At 40.9% G+C, this 20,063-nt stretch overlaps 1 protein-coding gene across 1 annotated transcript in view; it reads right to left on the minus strand.

Moving 5' to 3' along the window:
• Positions 1–278: 278 nt before the first annotated feature.
• Positions 279–20,063, minus strand: part of LOC307123009 (B-cell receptor CD22-like) — a 33,502-nt gene continuing 13,717 nt past the window's right edge. The window contains exon 11 of the mRNA XM_079811380.1: positions 279–788. Coding sequence (XP_079667506.1) covers positions 768–788 — 21 coding nt within the window. The 3' untranslated portion in view covers positions 279–767. The remainder of the gene's footprint in view (positions 789–20,063) is intronic.

Consider the following 20,063-nt stretch of genomic DNA (forward strand, 5'->3'; position numbering starts at 1 on the left):
AGCCAATAATCTCTTAACAAAGCTGTTTTATGGCTTCAGAAGACTTTAAATATTATTCACCAATCATATGGGGTTTTTTAAGACACTTTTTGGAGCTTCTCGTTTAAAATCACAGATCCACTGTCATTTAAGGAAGTAAATAAAGCTTATGTCTTGTTACAAGGTCACCAGCATGTGGTGCAAAGAACATGAAAAGAATGACTTATTCAGGGGCAGACTCACAAATTCTGTTCTCATACACAATAAACCAGTATAAAGAACTGTAGATCATCAGTTTTGTACAGTGTGTGTCCAATCTATAAAAGTATCACTGTTTATTAATGATTCTTTTTTTATTCTGATATAATGAATGACAGAAGAGGTTAAACAGTTAAACAGTTCTTGAAAACATGAACAATGAGACTAAAGGCTTAAACACCATAGCACGTCTTAAATAAACAAACTATATCATACAAAATGTAAATGAAAAACACTTTTATATCAATTCATGATTTTCCTTGATGCCTGCATTAAACAATTCTCACATTACTTCCTTCTTCAGCGTATTCTCTCTCCTCTTTTCAGCATTTCACTTCTGTTCTAGCTTGTGTATTAATCTAGTTTACACTTTAAATTTAGCATTGTGTACAGCAAATATTATTAGCTCTTTTGACAAACTGGTGATCACTTTACAAACCATCTGCTAAATGTGACTCATGACATTCCTGTCAATCATTCAGATCTGCACCCACAGACGCTGTAATATATTTTGTCATGTGTCCAAAACACTACGGCCTCTTCATCACAAGCTGGAAAAAAAGAGAATTAGAGAATGAATACATTAAAAAAAATACAATACAACTTTCAGGTTGGTACACAGCAAAATCCCCAGTGTTATATCAACACTGCTCAGATCACACATGGCCCCACTCTACAAAGTGTTAAAGTGACACTGAATCAGGGTTAAAGTTAATGATATAATTAACTCACATGAAAAAATACTATAGTATATTATAGTAAAATTACAGTAAAATTACAATTAGTGTTTTTGAACCATCCTATAGTAAAGATACTACAGTAAATTGTAGTATATTGTAGTATTTTATAGTATTTACTACACTTTGTTAATTTACTGTAGTATATTAACTATAGTACGGTTCAAAAACACTACAGTATTTACTAGAGTAATTTTACTATAATATACTATGGTATTTTTTCATGTGGGAAGTTATTATTTGAGTGATGATTGAGCATTATTGAAGACACCTGATGATAATGAGCAGAATCACTGAAGGAAAGAGAAACACAACAACTACAACTGACTTCAGCCACAGCTTTAGATTAAATCAACTGAAGATAAAATAAGACATTAAATATCTGAAGATCTCAGCAGAGGAGGATTAAACAACTCCACAAAAAGCATTTCCAGCTTAACACATTACTAACCATACTGAATTTATTTCTGTCAGACGTGTACAGAAGCTCTTATTGAGAATTAACAGAGGTTTAGATGTTGATGTTTTATTGAAAATATTTGGTCCCCATTATGGTGATCAGTGTGTCGTTTAGTTTCAGTTTGACTCTTGGCTTTTTAGGCTTTGAGATGGTAGTTTTAGCAACAGTGTTTAACTGAAACACATAACTAGCTACAAAGGAATCCCCAAAAAAAGATGATCAGGTAAGGTAGAATGATTCACTAATCTCGTCTCTGACCAAAAGTGGTAATTCATTATTAATAGATTAGTTTTACCTCTCTTGCCACAGATCAGACTTTCTGAATTTAGATTTTTAAATACATTGCTGGAAAAACTTTTTTTTAGGGGGGGGGGGGGGGGTCTTAAGGGGGGGGGGGGGGTTAAGAGAGATTGGTCATTGTATGCCTGAGTTACAACAGCTTCCTGTTTCACGGAGAAACATCAAACTTCAGCGAAAACTCAAGATCTTCACAATTTAATATCGCTAAGGCCTTAAGATTAGACTGACAAAATGTGTTGTTGGTCTGGTTAAATCTCTAGGAGGAGTAAATTACAGTGTAAATCATGACATTTCATGTTGCCAGAAGGTGGCGCTATAACTGTAACTGAGTATTGGCATTTAGATGTCTTCAGCCCAGGACTCTTATCAAACATGTGAAGTTTGGGGCTGATCGGACATTGTATGTCTGAGTTACAACAACTTCCTCTTTCATGGCGAAACAGACACGCACTTCAGGGAAAACTCAAGATCTTCCCAATTTAACATTGCAAAGGCCTGTAGATTTGACTGTGCAAATATCATTATGATCTGATTAAATCTCAAGGAGGAGTTTGTTAAAGTAAAATTTTTGGAAATGCAAAATTTGCTAAGAAAATTCTAAATATCTTACTTATTTATGGTGGCAATGGTGATCATGGGTCAAACCTTTAAACTGTTATCTTTGAAATGTAATAGATGATTAAGAAAGGGTTCCAAGGTGGCCCCGAAGCCAGTGATGTTACCAGAAAGGTTATGTCTGAGTCTTTCTAAATGCAAAGTGGTGAAGAGTTCGCCTTTTTCCATAGACAAATAAATATGTTTTTGGCTACCACCATTCCAAATTGGACAGCTTTTTGAATTTGATGTCCGAAGCCATGAAGAGAGTCAGACCAGCCGAAACAGCAATTACTGTGTAGCGACTATGAGTCATATAAAATAATAACTCAACGGGGAATTGAATTAAAATGAAAGAGACTCGAATTACATTATAATTTATAAATAATTCAGAATTAACGTTTACACCTTAACTTATTCTTCCGCCGATATGTAAGAACTTAAAGGGGACTCTTAAAGGGAAACAGGTCTATTTAGCTCAAATGAATTAATTAATGAATTCATAGGGAGTTTTGAGAGTCTATTTTACAACCGAGCAAATGACTCTTCCAGCGTTCATTTGAACGGGCCGTAAATATCAACTCTGCAGCGGATATTAATATCCGAACAATAGTGAAACACTATTGAACAGCCAGGTAACTTAGATCGGCAGTTCAAGACATTCAATTCGTAAGCACATAACACAAGAACAGGTATCTTTGAATACAAATGGAACTTTATTGAATACTCTAACACATCAAACTAATATCTAACATAAGTGAGATATTATGTGAGACATCTAACATGTGAGATGGTGGTCCAGTGGGTTAAACCCCGGGATGCATCCCTAGCTAGGTGCATCCCTGATCTCCCCTTCAAAATCAGTCAGAAATCTTGGAGTTACATTTGATGACCAGTTGTCCTTCAGAGATCACATTGCTAAGACAGCTCGCTCTTGCAGGTTTGCGCTCTACAACATCAGGAAGATCAGACCGTTCCTAACAGAACACGCAACACAGCTTCTTGTCCAGGCCCTGGTTATTTCTAGACTTGACTACTGCAATGCGCTTCAGGCTGGACTCCCCTCTTGTGCGATCCAAACACTTCGAATGATCCAGAATGCAGCGGCACGTCTGGTCTTCAACGAGCCCAAAAGGACTCACGTCACACCACTCTTCATCTCTCTGCACTGGCTACCACTCGCTGCTCGCATCAAGTTTAAGTCGCTGACGCTTGCCTACAGAGCCACCACGCACTCAGCTCCTGCATACTTTGACTCGATTCTACGTCGTCACACCCCCACCAGAAGCCTTCGTTCAGCTAAGGAGCGAAGGCTTGTGGTACCATCACAGAGAGGCAAAAAATCCCTCTCCAGAACATTTTCATTCAACGTTCCCAGCTGGTGGAATGATCTGCCCACCGCCATCCGAAATGCGGATTCATTGACAACATTCAAAAGTCAACTAAAAACTCATCTCTTCCGTGAGCACTTAACCTCCTAAAAAAAAAAAAAAAAAAAACTTTCCTTTCCTCCTCTTTCCCGCCCTACTTTAGCCTGTGCTACACTGAGAAATGTACACGGACCAAGTATTTCAGGCACTTGTTGCGCTCGCTCGACTCTTCAAGACCAATCGCTTATTGTACCCCCAAGTTGTAAGTCGCTTTGGATAAAAGCGTCTGCTAAATGCATAAATGTAAATGTAATGTAAATGTAAACCATGGAACTGATAAACAGAAGGTTGCTGGTTCAATCCCAGCGGTCACCACCAGTGTGTCCTTGAGCAAGGCACTTTACTCCATGTTGCTCCAGGGGGATTGTCCCTGTAATAAGGGCACTGTAAGTCTCTTTGGATAAAAGCGTCTGCCAAATGCATGAATGTAAATGAAATGTAAATGTAATAAACACAAACACTCGCACATTCACACGCGTTGCAAAAAGGAAGAAAGCGAGGAAAAGAATACGTTTTAAGAGAGAAAAATTATGAAATCCAAGCAATATATGCATTTATGACACATGACCTGAAGAAACCCTTGATCAGAAATTTAACCTCCTATCGTTTCTTAGTCAGGGTTATTAAATTTGATCTAATGCACCTGTTCAGCTCGGAATCTAGAGGTTTTACTTGCGTTTGTGTCTCGTGTGTCGTCTGACAAGGGGGATTCCCTTTTCCTGGCTCTTTAATTCGCTGAAGGTCTGGTCGTGTCTTTTGATCAACGTCTTGGGAAGCCAATCACATGGCATGTTGGCGGCTGGATGGAAGTCTTGTGGGCGTTGTTTGAAGTTGGAGCGCTGTTGGAGACTCGTTGAGAAACTTTGCGGCAAAACTTAACAGAACCCGAGACTTAACGGAAAGAAAATTAACTTTAAGTAAAAGAAAGGAAAGTGAAAGAAGAGCAGATGGCCTGAATGAAATCGTTGTTTAACCCATTTTCTCTGATCTTGGTCTGCCACGATCGTCAGATCGTCTCCTGGGAGCTCTCCGTTCAGAACTCAACTCTGATCAACTGATAGGACTCAACCCAACTGAACAACTGCGAACTGGCTGCGAACAGGCACTCTTCGTCCGTGTTCTGAGGTTAAAACTCAAATATTTGCCCATCCCCTGGATGGGTTCTGGCCAATTAGGGTTCAGGGGTGACTGTGTCTCCACCCCTCCCATAAAATTTGGTTATCTATGGTAATTTAGTTTCCTGCTCTTAAGCAGAGAGTAAATTTAGACTTAATTTCTTACTATAAGGAGATGATCAATTCTATAAAGATTTCGTTCAGCTCATCTGTTGGATTATACCCATACGAACAAAAAGATATCAAACACGGTGCCTTTTCATCCACTCATTCAATAGTTACATAATTGCATGAATTGGGAGTGATATACATGCATAATAGTCACGTGTATCAGTTGTAGACACACTAACAAGCTATGTCGAAGGCTATTTGAATGCAAGTCCAATAATCAGTGATTTGATGCACTTCATATATAACTGTTTCAGTGAGTTTGCTAGGAGTTTTAGCTGTGTCACGTGGAGTTCATTTACCGGTCATTGAAAAGACAGAGATCTGGTTTGTTTCTTTGTCTTGTGATCACACAGAGTCTTTTGTCCTCTTTGTCTAAGTTTTGGTCAAAAGTTCATAGGCAATCAAGTAATTATTATTTAAAAGTAGTAGCTCCCGGCAGAATGGAGCCTCCGTCTCTCTGGTGATAGATGGTCGATTTCCTGGGGTCTGGAGCTGAATTGGGCTTTGTAAAGGGGTCATTTCTGATCAAATCATTTGGAAGATTCATTAAACTATGTGTCTGCGCCCACAATTCCTACAGACGCTACAACTGGGGGAGGGGAGAGGTCACAATATGCATAGAATATTAAAATTTTGCTCCAAAACTTTGGGCATGAACAAAAGAGATGTTTCACGGAGTCTTTGGCAGAATCACATTAGTTACAGTTGGAGATGGAGGGGTAGAACTTGCTAAGCTTGGCCCTAGGTTGAGCTGACTAGTTGAGATGTTCATAAAATGGTAAATCAAGTTAGGGGCATCAGGAGAGGCAGAAAGTATTTTATACATTGCGTTTTCGAGTAGTTCAAAGTGTGAGATAGACGTACAAATGTAATTTCTCGATATTTAAAAAAATGTGAAGGTGGAAGTTCAAATTTCTCTTTCAGCTGAGGTAATGTGGTGAATTTACCATCCATGTACAAGTCTCTCACTGTGACCATTTATTTACTGGACCAGACCGGAAATGTGGAGTGTGATGGCTTAAAGGCATGGTTGTAAGCAATAGGAGTGGACGGTGCGGTATATGGCAAGTTAAACGCTTTCCGAACCTGACCATATTTCAAAAGAGCTGCGTTAAAGTATAACGTTTGTGTTGGTCACTGTTATGAGTGGCGCCGGCGCTGCAAAAAACAGGGCAGAAAGAGAGTGGTTTGTAACACTCTGTTGGATGGCGAGCCAAGATGGAATGACACCTGCAGGACCCGCAGGATGAGATTTCTTTTCAATATGATAAGGCTCTGCAGATTGCAGCCCAATAATAATTCTGGAAATTTGGCAGGCCTAATCCGCCCAGCGACCAGCAGGAAAATTGTTGGGCAGGAAAATTGTCAGGTTTTGAAAAAGGTATAGAAATCTGGGCAATGTCACCATCTTGATTGCATTCACGCACCCAACCATAGAAAGTGGGAAGGTCCTCCAACTTTCTATATAACGTTTCAAGCTCTCTAGCTAAGTAGTTTCATTTATATATTTCCTTAGCGTTTTTTGGTACACTCTCAGAAAAAAAGGTACAGTGGAGGTACAATTTTGTTCCTTGGGGAACAAAACGTATAACTGTACCTTTAAAGGTACACAATTGGTCCATTGGCAGGCAAGTTCGGTCCTAGTGAGTCGCTGTCCTGCAGAGTTTAGCTCCAACCCTGAAAGACATCTATAGAAGCTCTTATTGAGAATTAACAGAGGTTTAGATGTTGGTTTTATTGAAAATATTTGGTCCCCATCATGGTGATGAATGTTTGTTTTAGTTGGGCAGTTTGACTCTTGGCTTTAGTTTGTGTTTTTTGTTACAGTGTTAACAAAACGTCTCGGGTTACGACTGTAACCCTTGTTCCCCGAGAAGGGAACGAGACACTGCGTCGTCGAGTGACAACACTCTGGGAACGCCCACAGCGTTGCGCGTCTGAAGTATGAATGAAATCAAGCCAATCTGATTGGTGCGACGTCATGACGTAGTAGATGACGGCATACCCGGAAGATACAAAGGGACGCTGATGCATACACACAACGGCTATTGCGATGAAGCGAGCGCTTTGACTGTGATAGGTGTGGCGACGAGACGCAGTGTCTCGTTCCCTTCTCGGGGAACAAGGGTTACAGTCATGAACCGAGACGTTCCCCTTTGAGGGAACTTGCACTGCGTCGTCGAGTGACAACACTCTGGGAACGTTAATACCCACTAGGCCACACCGACATCACACCCGTCCTAGTGTGAAGCTGGAACCCAGGCACACTTAGGACGCAAGCACTCTAGCACCAGGCGTCACCGGGAGATGCAGACTGTAAAATCTTATGAAGGTGTGCGGGGTGGCCCGTTCTATGGCCTCCTTGGCTAACAGGGCTTGTACCTCCTGTTCCATAACCCGAACCTGCTTTGGGCCGACCACAGTCCGGACCACCCCGTTGAACTTCGGGGGAGGAGAGCCAAACTGAAGTCTGTAACCCAGCTCTACAGTCTGCAGGACCCATGTAGAAACACTCGGAAGGCATGACCATGCGCCGAGATAATCTACTAAGGGAACCAGCCTCTCGAGGCTGGCCTCGGGTGTCAACCGAGACTCGTTCCCAACCCCCTGAAGCGGCTGACCGGCAGGGAGGTGTCGAGAACGATTTTCGGTGGGCGGACGCATTCGCTGCCCAGTCGCAGGTCTTTGCAGAGGCGACTGAGGCGGCGTGCGTGCCCAAAAGAGCTCCGGGGGAAAGCGACCTCGGTTGCTCCACCCCGGGGGGGACTGCTCTCAGCCGTCCGGCCGCAGCTAGGACCGCTTGACGGGAGCCTTCTTCGCCTGAAGGACGGTCCTCTGAAATCGAAGCTCGGAAGGCTTACCGCGAGAGCGCTGCCTCCTTTGCCAGGCTCCCTCGGGAGGGGCGCGGGAGGCAACACTCTCTTTTTGCACCTGCCGGTGCGAGGAGCTAGTAGCTGGCCGAGGCTGCCCCTTTAAGGCAGCCTTCCCTGAGGAGCTGGACTGACGAGGGAGGTATTGCTGGAAAGCCGTCGACTGCTTTTTCACCTCCTGAAACCTCTCAACGACGGAGTTTACCGCGCCGCCGAAAAGGACAGAAGGTGAAATCGGGGAATCCAGGAGAAAATGTTTCTCTCTCTCCTTCATCCCTGACAGATTTAACCAGAGATGTCTCTCCACACACACCAAACCAGCCATAGAGCGGCCGATAGCGCGGGCCGTCTCCTTGGTCATGCGGAGAGACAAGTCGGTTGCTTTCCTGAGCTCCGTGATGTCTTCCGGAGACGGACCCTCACCTTCGTCGAGCTCCCGCCCGGCCGCCATAAAGGCCCTGCCCACCAGCGATGATGTATCGCGACATGGTTTGGTGGGCAGCACCGGGGCCTTAAGGGACGAGGCGGCCTCGGGAGAAAGATAGCTCACGAGAGCTTCCTCCACCCGTGGCAGCGTCCCATAACCCTGCTCAGCCGCCCCCAGCACATTAGCAAAATCGAGCGCTGGGGGATGGGAGATTCTGGCTGAATAGGGTTTATCCCAGGACTTGCACAACTCATTGTGCAAGTCCGGGAAAAATGGTAGACCCCGGCGTGGAGGTTGAGACCTGCGCCTGAAGAACTGTTCATCCAGCTTACTGGGCGGCTGGATTTCAGATTCTTCCTGTGGCCAGTCAATTCTCAGCTTGGCCACAGCGCGGGTCAAAACCTCCACTAACTCCTCTTGAGCGGGTGAGTGAAGCGATGGCTCAGGCTCCACCCCACCTGCCTCGATGCTCAACACATCTGACTCCTCAGAGCCAGACAGCTGAAGCATCGGGTCCTCCGCCCCGCGGGCTTCCACACTAGGCGAGGAAAGTGCCTCAGCAGTCCTGTGTCCCATTGAGAGATCCCTTTGCGATCTCATCGAACACAGCCAGCCGCGAGCGCAACACCCTGAGCGGCAGCCTATCACATTCACTACAGGCGGCTCCCTCGAGAGCCGCCCTAGCGTGCTGCACACCCAAGCATTCCAGACATAATTGGTGTGTGTCCGAGCCCGCAAGGAATCGCGGACACGGGTGCACACACCTCTTAAAGTGTTGCTCGCTAGCCATCTTTTTACTCTCTATTTTTTTTTGACTGATATAAGGACAAAACAACACCAAATAGACAGACAATGTTTCACACAGAGCGCTCCGCTGAAGAGCAAAAGCTGTTGTGTTTATGCATCAGCGTCCCTTTGTATCTTCCGGGTATGCCGTCATCTACTACGTCATGATGCAGCACCAATCAGATTTCATTCATACTTCAGACACGCAACGCTGTGGGCGTTCCCAAAGTGTTGTCACTCGACGACGCAGTGTGAGTTCCCTCGAAGGGGAACACATTATCTGTTCAAATCAAAAGAACCCATATACAAAACTTGTCATGAAGAGAAATGTTTGACTGAACTCATCCCTGATTAAAAATGTTAATAAATAATATTCACCAACAATACTTTCTTGCCACAGATCAGGCATTCTGAATTTTGATTTTTAAATACATTCTAGGGGGGAATCTCATATGAAAAAAAAGCATATGAATCTCAACAATGGTGAAATACTTAGGCCCAATCCCATTTCTACTCCTTAGCCCTTCCCTTTCCCCTTCCCCTTCGTTTTGCGCGTTCACGTGAAGGGGTAGGGGTGTCTCGATTCTCTTTTGGCTGGCGTGGTAGGGGTAAGGGGAAGGGCCAGATAGCCCTTCAAACAAAGATTTTTCAGGACCACACTTCAAACAAAGGGGTATGAGGAGTTTCCCTCCACCTGCTACCGTGCTGCTAGAATGTGTGTATGCTACCACTCGGGATCGATCACTTGTGTGTCGCCTGGATGCCAGTTTCTCCGTAGCTTGCTAAATGCACTCTGAGTGTTGTGAACACAAATTAAAATTAAGTTAATTAATTAATACAAGTTAAAAATATATATCTGGTCATCCTTCATAACGCAGTTGATATTTACATCACGTATCATCTGTAAACTCTTGCGTTACCAAGGCAATGACTGACTTGACGTATAACGTATGAACATTATCGTAGCACCACAGTAAAAAACGAAACCATATCCGTACCGGCCGGCTCGGATCAGCATGGAATGGAACGGTTAATAAACAAAGAGAACAGTTTAGCCTGATGGAAAAGCGGCTTCACCAGTCTTGTATGTTTTGTATATTCTGTATCGTCTTAGGAAACTCGAAGGCTCATACGTTTTTGAACTGAAAACGAGCGCAGTTTTATTAAGTCCAAATACAGCGCAAAACAACAGTGGGAGTGAGTAATTTGTTAAACGTACTTGCGCCTGATTTCTGTTAGATATAGCCTACACACTTCATTGCTGTTCATAGTGGTTAAACTGGTTACAAGACACTAATAAAAGAAACGGGGTATGATGACGTGTAATGGTATAGTAGTGGTGTCCCATTTCTTAGGGGAATATTTCCACCCTGTTTGTTAATTGGCCAGAGGAGAACTGGCACCCGACTGAGCCTGGTTTCTCCCAAGGTTTATTTTTCTCCATTAGGTCACCTAATGGGGTTTTGGTTTCCTTGCCACTGTTGCCTCTGGCTTGGTGTGCTCAGTTGGGGACACTAAATTTTTCAACTAAACATCTAAATAAATCTAATTAATAAACTAAATTAACCATTTAAACTAAATTACTGGTCGAATTATTGATCTAAAGCCCACACTGTCACTGTATGATAATTGAAATGAACTGATGACATCAGCGTTTTTTCCAGAATGGCTATACAGCTGAATAAAATTATGCTGCATTATTTTCCTGTTTGCCTACCCCTGACTTAGAAGTACAAAAATGTACCCTTAAGGGTACAGCCCCAGTAACAAGCCATTGTATCCCTAAAGGTACAATTATGTACTTTATTTTCTAAGAGTGTATAGTGACCCCCAGATATTTCAAACTATCCATTGCAATTTTAAATGGTAGGTTTGCATGAAGCCTGGGTCAATATTGTTAGTTACGGGCATGAATTCACTCCTTTGACAATTTACAGAGTAACCAGAGAACTTTCAAAAAGTCTCAAAAAAATCTAATATGGGTGGGATGGACTGTTCTGGATTGACAAGATAAGAATAATGTCAGGAAATAAGATACGAATAATGTCGGGAGATTAAATAAGTGGGTTATTAATTATAGTAGCCGTGAGGGGTTCTATAGCGATGGCAAAAAGTAAGGGTGAAACGGGGCACCCTTGTCTAGTGCCTCTATAGTCAGTAAGAATTGAGATGATTTATTGAAATTAGTGAGCACTGAGGCCCTGGGTTTGGCATAAAGCATTTTCACCCATAGAGAGAATGATTATCCTAGGTCAAACTCCTAAAGCACTGAAATAATATAAATCCATTCAATTTGGTCGAATGCCTTTTCAGCATCCAGAGATAAGATGGCCACATTCGAAAGAGAATCATGCTTTGAGTATAGAATGTTCATTAAGCCTCTCACATTAAAGAAGGACTAGCGCCCTGGGATGAATCGTTGAATCGGACAATTCCCCTGTATCGTTAAACTTAAGATAATCATTGTAAGAGTCGGTTTTGGTGCTAAGACAAAAGCTGAGATACATACCTCAGCAATTGAACAATAAAAGTCACTAATCTTGAGGAAAAGATCTCACAGAAACTGTGACAACACCCTGACAAACATTCCTCCCCCCTCCCCATTTTGCCCTCTCCTTGTCCTGGTTTCAAGTCACCAAATGCAGATATATCAGTGATGATGTTATTTGTAAATTTATTGTTTTATCCTTTTCATGTTTGATGTCTTTTCAAAGGTCTCAGTGCGAATGGTAAAATGGTCTCAGTTTCACTGCAGTCACTGGTAGTATTAGAAAGATTGTAAAACTAATGAGAATTCAGTTCTCCTTTGAGTAGTCTCTTCAAAGATATCTGATCCACTCCCCCAAAACCAGGTGGGGGTGTTGCAAATATTTACAGCCCGTTTGTTCTAGTTGGAGTATTTAAGGCTGGATGTTCTAACTCTCTGGGGGAATATTCTGCAATCAGACCCCCCGTGCAAACTGCATGTAGATGTGCCAGACATGATGACTCTTTTAAATTATTTTCATATTGCTTTGCAATTGTGTTTTATGTTTTTACGCTGATCAGTTGTGTACCATGGATTCTTGCTTACGTATTTACTTTTCCTGTCTGGCCAAAATAAATGTTAATCTTGATTTCTCTTGTATGGTTCCGAAATCGTTATTCTAGTATGGATCGATGTAGAGTCCTTTATTACCGCAAAATCTAGGGTTATGATAGATCACACCGATGACGGTACGACTGAAGCATGGAGCGCAGCGTACGCGATATTCCGATTTCTGACTATCGCTGGGTTAGCACGTTGTAGTCCGTGAATATTACTAAAATTACACTTTTTGTTGAGTGAGCATGTGCAACCACTTAAAGGTAAAATATTCACCCTGCATCCTCTGACTAATCACAGAAGTAACCGTTTTGTGTCCATGAGCGCGCAATGTCTGGATGCGTCTGTCTCTAAGCGATTTAGGGTCTCTCGATGAACGAATATAAAAACTAGGAAGATATAAAGAAAATCAACGATCTAAATTAAATCGCAACTAATCGTAAAATCAGCTGATAAACTCTAAATGTAGCACACTTTATGGAGTCACTTAGAATTGGAGTCAGATAAAATTATTAATGGAGTCAGATTTAAAATGAGATATCAATAAATTAAAAGAACTTCACCGAAAGGCTGAAAAGGCTTACACGCAGAATTCCTTTTGACCACGTCATTAGTTTTCGGTTTTTGGGCTAATGGATGGAGATTTACAGTTGGTGACCTCGACGTGATCTCCCGGTGGCGAGTGTCTTTTCAGCTAAATATTGGGATGCCACAAGCGAGAGGTTTGATCTTCTTCTCTTTCTTCAGCTGTTATGGTAAGTCCATTCTTATTTGCCTTTTAGAAATGTTGGGAGTGTATAGTACTGAATACTGTATAAATCTGATGGGGCGTGAAAAGAAGACAACCATATTGCTTATCAGGGACATGAAAGCAACAGCGTAGAGTAGAAATGATATCCCTTGCTTTAAAAGTCTCCTTGTTTGCACACGCAGCAAGAGAGGAAATTTTATTTCTGTACTCAAGAGAGCTCTGTAAATTAAAACATTGAATTCTGAGGAAAATGTCCAGTTACATTTGTTAATTTGCTTTGCTGCCAACAACGCGACAAAGAAAAAGAACAAATGGTCACGTTAACTTGTCAATGAAATCTTGTGAGTAGATGAGCTAAAATATCATTGAAACGATCTCACTGGAATCCTTTGTGCGTAAAATGTGAAGGTGGACAAAACTGGTTCAGGTCTGATGTCACAATTATAAATGTCTTATAAAATATAGCGTTTACTATGGTCTTACTTCAGACTTTGCAATCACTGCACTTTTGTGTGTTTATTAATGTCTCAGAAGAGACTGAGAAAATTAACAGACCAAAGATAATCTTTGGCTTTCTCCATCAGACCTGTGTTTGTCAAACCTTCCTTTTCATATGCAAATAGATTCTCCAAAGAATGCAATTGATAACTTCTCAGCCTAAAACAAGAACATTGTGCCCAATTCTATATTGTGTAGTCACAAAAATCTTTGAATTTAGCAATAATTTGATCTGTGCTCTCAGTGTTTGCAGTTTATTGGACGTTCACAGCAACTAAGTTTATAACTGGCTTCCAGTTTGGTCTTATTGCTGTGCACCCAATGATCAGGCCAGCACAGCAGCAGCTGCAGGGCCAATCTAAAGATCAGTAAGATGATAAAAGATTATTCTGGACAAATGACTCAGCAGAGATCCTCTTGAGACCAGCAAATAAAATTATTATTTAATTCATACTATTTTAATATAATATGATTTATATTATGATTATAATATAAAATATATTATAAATGCCAGAAATGGTTTTAATCTCAGGATAATTCAGCATTATTTAGAAGAGGAAAGAAGGTTGGGAAAGTATGAGAAGGATTAGAATGTAGAAAGATGGGATGTGCAAGTAGGGAGGCAAGAGCATTATTAGTGTTGAAATGATGGGAAGGAGAATATAAATGGTTAAGGACAGAATTGTGAAGGAAGAAACTGAGGAGGAAAACCTAAAGAGAAAGAACTTCTGTACCTTCTATTTGTGCAATAATTTAAATGAGAAAAATTACAATGCCCAGTTAAATGAGTAACCTGATTGTTGTAACTTGAATAAGTTGAATTCAGGCAAGGCCTAATAATTTACATTTCATTGATCTGCAGCCCAATGAGAAAGGGGAGGTACAAGTTTTCCATTGCAAAGAAACTCGCAAGTGTTAGCAAATTCCTCTCTGGGAGCAGCAGATTACATGGGACCTGATTGGGGAAGTCATTTTACTGGGAATGTAATTAAAGTTGTGTGTTATGTTAACTTGAGGCATTCACTCTACAGGGGTCACACATCACAGAGATCCAAAGGGTCAAGAGTTCAAATGACACCATAAACACCTGGTGACGAATGCTCTAAACAACAGATCTGACTTGTATAAACAGCATCATTTAAAGAGATTGCCCCAGGGGACCTGGGTGTGATAAAATCACAATGCAGCAGATTGTGTAAACACAACGGCAACAACAACTTAAGGTGCAACTGGTCTGACTGCATTTACACACAGTCAGATCTGACCATTATAAATCAGTTTATCTAACCTTTTTCTTTACAGAAACATGATCATGATTATGATACATGTATTTGTAAACTACAACAAATTTTCTCCTAATGGCATAAAACCGTAACAGGTTAAAGCCATCTACAACAATCTATCTGGCTAAGACCAGTAAAGAAAAAATAAGATAGCCTCATCTATCTTAATTAAAGTTGTGTAAAGGTTCAAGATTAAACTGTATTTCGCTCTGTGCTTGTTTTCCTTTCAGGTGAATGGCTGCCACCCTTCAGATCCAGATTCCACTGGGTCTGAAGTCAGGACACACACACACAACTTAACATCTAGGAGATAAGAGGGAAGAGACTTCATGAAGCCATTCACACTTCACAGCACACATAGTTACATGGCTTCCCAGTATAAAAACTGGAATAAAATTATACAACACAGATTATGGTAGGATAGACACCACCCATCTCCTATACACATCCATACACAACACACATCCTTAATTCTATCACCGCACAACACATTTTTCCTGGCATAGATCATGGGACTATCCAGGCCAAAATCATACACATAATGCAAATTTATCATACACTATTAATCTTCATACATACAGGACAAAATGAATTATTTTTCATGATTCCCTTTTTATTTGGTTTGAACAATTTTATTTTCATAATTACCTTTTATTTGGTTTGAATAATTTTACGGCTTACAGCCATGTCAACTTCCTGTATGTAAACACTGCAAGATGCATAAAACATGTGCATGGCTTTGTCACACATTAATTAATGGACAATTAATTGATCAGTAAACTGATGGACAAAATGTTTAATATGTCCAGTCCTTAGCATTGTTGAAAACTGGAAGGGCCCCTGGTTTCCAACATATGACTAATGACAATAAAATATATCTAAAGACTTAGATCTGGGATGCAGGCATTTCTATAAATTAAGTAAACAATTCTCAGTCAGACCTGCATCATTGAGTGTGACTCCGCCTGTACATCAAAATGCGCAGAAGATGAGTGCCAAAGTTTAACTAAAGATTTTAAATCTCTTTTTCTGTAAATCTCCTTCTCTAAGTAATCTGATTGAAACATAATAATTCAATAATGATTTGCATTCAAAACAACTGATACAAACTATTTTATAATGGCAATTATCCAATTGTGTATTTCCATGTTTAATTATGTGATATATTTTAATTATGCATACTGCTGGTAAACCTACTGTTCTATTGACGGTTTTGAAACCCTTCCTTCAATTCACCCAGACCATGTTTAAATTCCACTTCAATATCACTAGTGGTATTGAAGAATCTGGCGATCAAATGAGACTTGCTCACTAAATATATGACACTGAGAAATGAGACCGTTTTTACCACTCGCACTTCTGACAGGAGTTTATCATGTGTTGTTATTTTGATGTTCTTGTGATTATCCAACAACTCTCTTTTTCCATCTCACAATAACCACAAAGTCATCAGTGTTCAATTATTGCATGGTTATTCAGAATTTGTTCAGGTGTCTAGCACACGATGGAGCATCATCAGTGAAATGATTCCTTCACCCATGGAGATCTGACCTGCCCGGCAAACCAAACCTTCTGTTTGAAGGTGACCGAGGATTTCTCTAAGGGTCAGCTATTGATAAGAATCCTGGGGAGGACACAGATGTTTCCTCAAAGTGTAAAGACACTTTCCACTGACACTTTCTGCTCATGCTGGCTAACACAACTGACTTGGGACAACAAGTCATTCTACAGACTGAAAACCCTCACAATCATCGGCAGGTGGAAACAAACCTGACCAACGGGATAACAGATAACCTGCCTAAGTGCTTCAGCATCCAATCAGCACAGTACGCCTACACCTAAAGGGACTGTGCCGCTGAGGTGTATTTCAGCAGTGTTTTCATCTTCATGTTCAGCCTGTCTTAATGTTGTTATTTCAGGTGACTGCTTGACTCCGGCACCCATTGATTTGTGTTGTTAACTCCGGGATCAGCACCACGAACACTTCGGAAATTACATCCAAAATATGGAAACAAGGAATGTCCAAGTATGTCCCCTTGGGAACTAATCTGAATTTGTCCCAATGGGCCAGGGGCCGTCTGTAAGAGTCGGTTTTGGTGCTAAGACAAAAGCTGAGATACATACCTCAGCAATTGAACAATAAAAGTCACTAATCTTGAGGAAAAGATCTCACAGAAACTGTGACAACACCCTGACAAACATTCCTCCCCCCTCCCCATTTTGCCCTCTCCTTGTCCTGGTTTCAAGTCACCAAATGCAGATATATCATTGATGATGTTATTTGTAAATTTATTGTTTTATCCTTTTCATGTTTGATGTCTTTTCAAAGGTCTCAGTGCGAATGGTAAAATGGTCTCAGTTTCACTGCAGTCACTGGTAGTATTAGAAAGATTGTAAAACTAATGAGAATTCAGTTCTCCTTTGAGTAGTCTCTTCAAAGATATCTGATCCACTCCCCCAAAACCAGGTGGGGGTGTTGCAAATATTTACAGCCCTTTTGTTCTAGTTGGAGTATTTAAGGCTGGATGTTCTAACTCTCTGGGGGAATATTCTGCAATCAGACCCCCCGTGCAAACTGCATGTAGATGTGCCAGACATGATGACTCTTTTAAATTATTTTCATATTGCTTTGCAATTGTGTTTTATGTTTTTACGCTGATCAGTTGTGTACCATGGATTCTTGCTTACGTATTTACTTTTCCTGTCTGGCCAAAATAAATGTTAATCTTGATTTCTCTTGTATGGTTCCGAAATCGTTATTCTAGTATGGATCGATGTAGAGTCCTTTATTACCGCAAAATCTAGGGTTATGATAGATCACACCGATGACGGTACGACTGAAGCATGGAGCGCAGCGTACGCGATATTCCGATTTCTGACTATCGCTGGGTTAGCACGTTGTAGTCCGTGAATATTACTAAAATTACACTTTTTGTTGAGTGAGCATGTGCAACCACTTAAAGGTAAAATATTCACCCTGCATCCTCTGACTAATCACAGAAGTAACCGTTTTGTGTCCGTGAGCGCGCAATGTCTGGATGCGTCTGTCTCTAAGCGATTTAGGGTCTCTCGATGAACGAATATAAAAACTAGGAAGATATAAAGAAAATCAACGATCTAAATTAAATCGCAACTAATCGTAAAATCAGCTGATAAACTCTAAATGTAGCACACTTTATGGAGTCACTTAGAATTGGAGTCAGATAAAATTATTAATGGAGTCAGATTTAAAATGAGATATCAATAAATTAAAAGAACTTCACCGAAAGGCTGAAAAGGCTTACACGCAGAATTCCTTTTGACCACGTCATTAGTTTTCGGTTTTTGGGCTAATGGATGGAGATTTACATCATCTAACCATAATATGACGCGCTAGAAAAAATGAGAATCAAGGAGTAATGTAGGGTTGAATCACCAGCTATAATTAGGCTTTATTTCAAAAAGGTTAAGGGAAATGGGCACCACAGAATGGTCTGAGATTATTCCATTATGATGTTTCATTGAAGTTACACGTGAGGCAACCTTAAAGTAGAACAGGAAGAAATCTATTCTAGAGTATGATTTAAGAACGTGAGAGAAAAAAGTAATTTCCTATCAATCAGATGCTTTAAAGGGGTGATGAATTGAGAAATCAACTTTCCATTGAGCTTTTGATATATAAAAGGTAATGGTATTATAAGAATATCCTGTAAATTTCAGAGCTGAAAACTTCCTTGTTAGTCAAAGAAAAGCTTTTATTGACACCAGGCCCAGCAAATGCTCAATCTCAGAATGTGCCCGGCTATGACGTCAGAGTGTAGTGAAGCACCGCCTCAACAAAAGAAGAACAACGCCTGATTCTGAATCCCCACCCACCAACTCGTGCCACTAACATAACACAGGCCTACATGGAGCTAAACCGCATTGAATTTCTAAACATACCACATAAGTTTAATTCGGATTCCAATATTATGAATGCATGGATGAACTTTATTTTTTATGAATATCCAGCTCACGTGGGGAAGACATTGCGTGTCTGTTCTTTCATTTCATCAGATTCATTTGTAAACAAGAGACTGGATTTGCAGACAGGATGAGATTAACCACACTAATGTAAAAATGTTTTACATGTGATAGTATTGCATTGTTACAGATCGTTTGATATCTATTGATTAATATGTGTACGAGTCTAACTGACCATTAGCACGCTGTCAACGGCTGAAGAATCCTTTATTTGTGGTGTTGTTGGTTCTTTGCGATTCGGGATCAGACTTGGACATGTATGGGCTAGGGCTCGCAAAGCCCAACATCCTGGGGCTATGTGTTTTCCAGACGGGCAACGTAAGCCCGGCCTGCCGACTGGCTATCTTCAATAGTTAAATAACATTCCTTTCTTGATGTGCATTCACTCTCTTGACTTGATATTTGAAGGAAAAATACAATTGAGGAAGTTTTGCAGTTTGCAACGTACTTGCCGCGTGTGTGTGTGTGTGTGTGTGATGCACGGTTCGCACTTATATCTTCTGATCGGGGTGGGCCAAGTAATACAAAAATGACATTCCAATCAATCGCGGGTGGATGAGAGATGAATCATTGTGTTTGTTTTATAAAGATATTTTGAGAGCCCTGTGGGACGAATAATTTCGGTTGCCGTTTCTCACAGGCTTTCAAAACAATTCCTTGTGTAGCCTACTCACAGGGGAACTGAAGCTCATTAAATATGCAAAACTGTTATCCAATCCTAGACGTGGGCGTTTACTTCCAAGTCTTCAGTGCGGCATGCCCATCAAAACCCAGTGTTTCTTGAGAGAGCCTCAAAACCAGGGTAGAAAATAGCCTATTATTATTCATTACGTTTTTGAATGTAAAAACCATGCAAACGTCATAAGTTGACCTCAGACAACAGTATAAAAAATATAAAAAAGCCAGTTCATGACCCCTTTAACCTCCAAAAATTAACTAAATAAAATGAGTTCATTTGTTAAATCTATCATTAATCGACTCATCCATAGCTTGGATAGACGCTGGGATAGCCGCCAAAATGTGGGATAAAGCCATGGTCTCGTCACTAGTAGTAGCACTAACCGCTTGTTCAGACAGTGTTTGCTTTTCCACCAATTGCTCATCGACGATGGTCGATTGGTTCATGGGGTATTGTTTGTTTAGTTTTTTTATTAAATAAAACACATTTTTCAGAGGTTAAGGATTTCAGGGGTCTTTTTTCTGTTCTTGAAGTTCCTCTTTCCTTCAGTACTTGTTATCATCAGTTCCCTTTCGAGAGTACTCTCGTATTGCGTTTGCTAAACGCTATGGGGAATTTCCTTTCCTCGAGATTTTGAA

This window comes from Gobio gobio, assembly GCF_949357685.1.
Source record: "Gobio gobio genome assembly, chromosome: 3".
NCBI classification, from domain to species: domain Eukaryota; kingdom Metazoa; phylum Chordata; class Actinopteri; order Cypriniformes; family Gobionidae; genus Gobio; species Gobio gobio.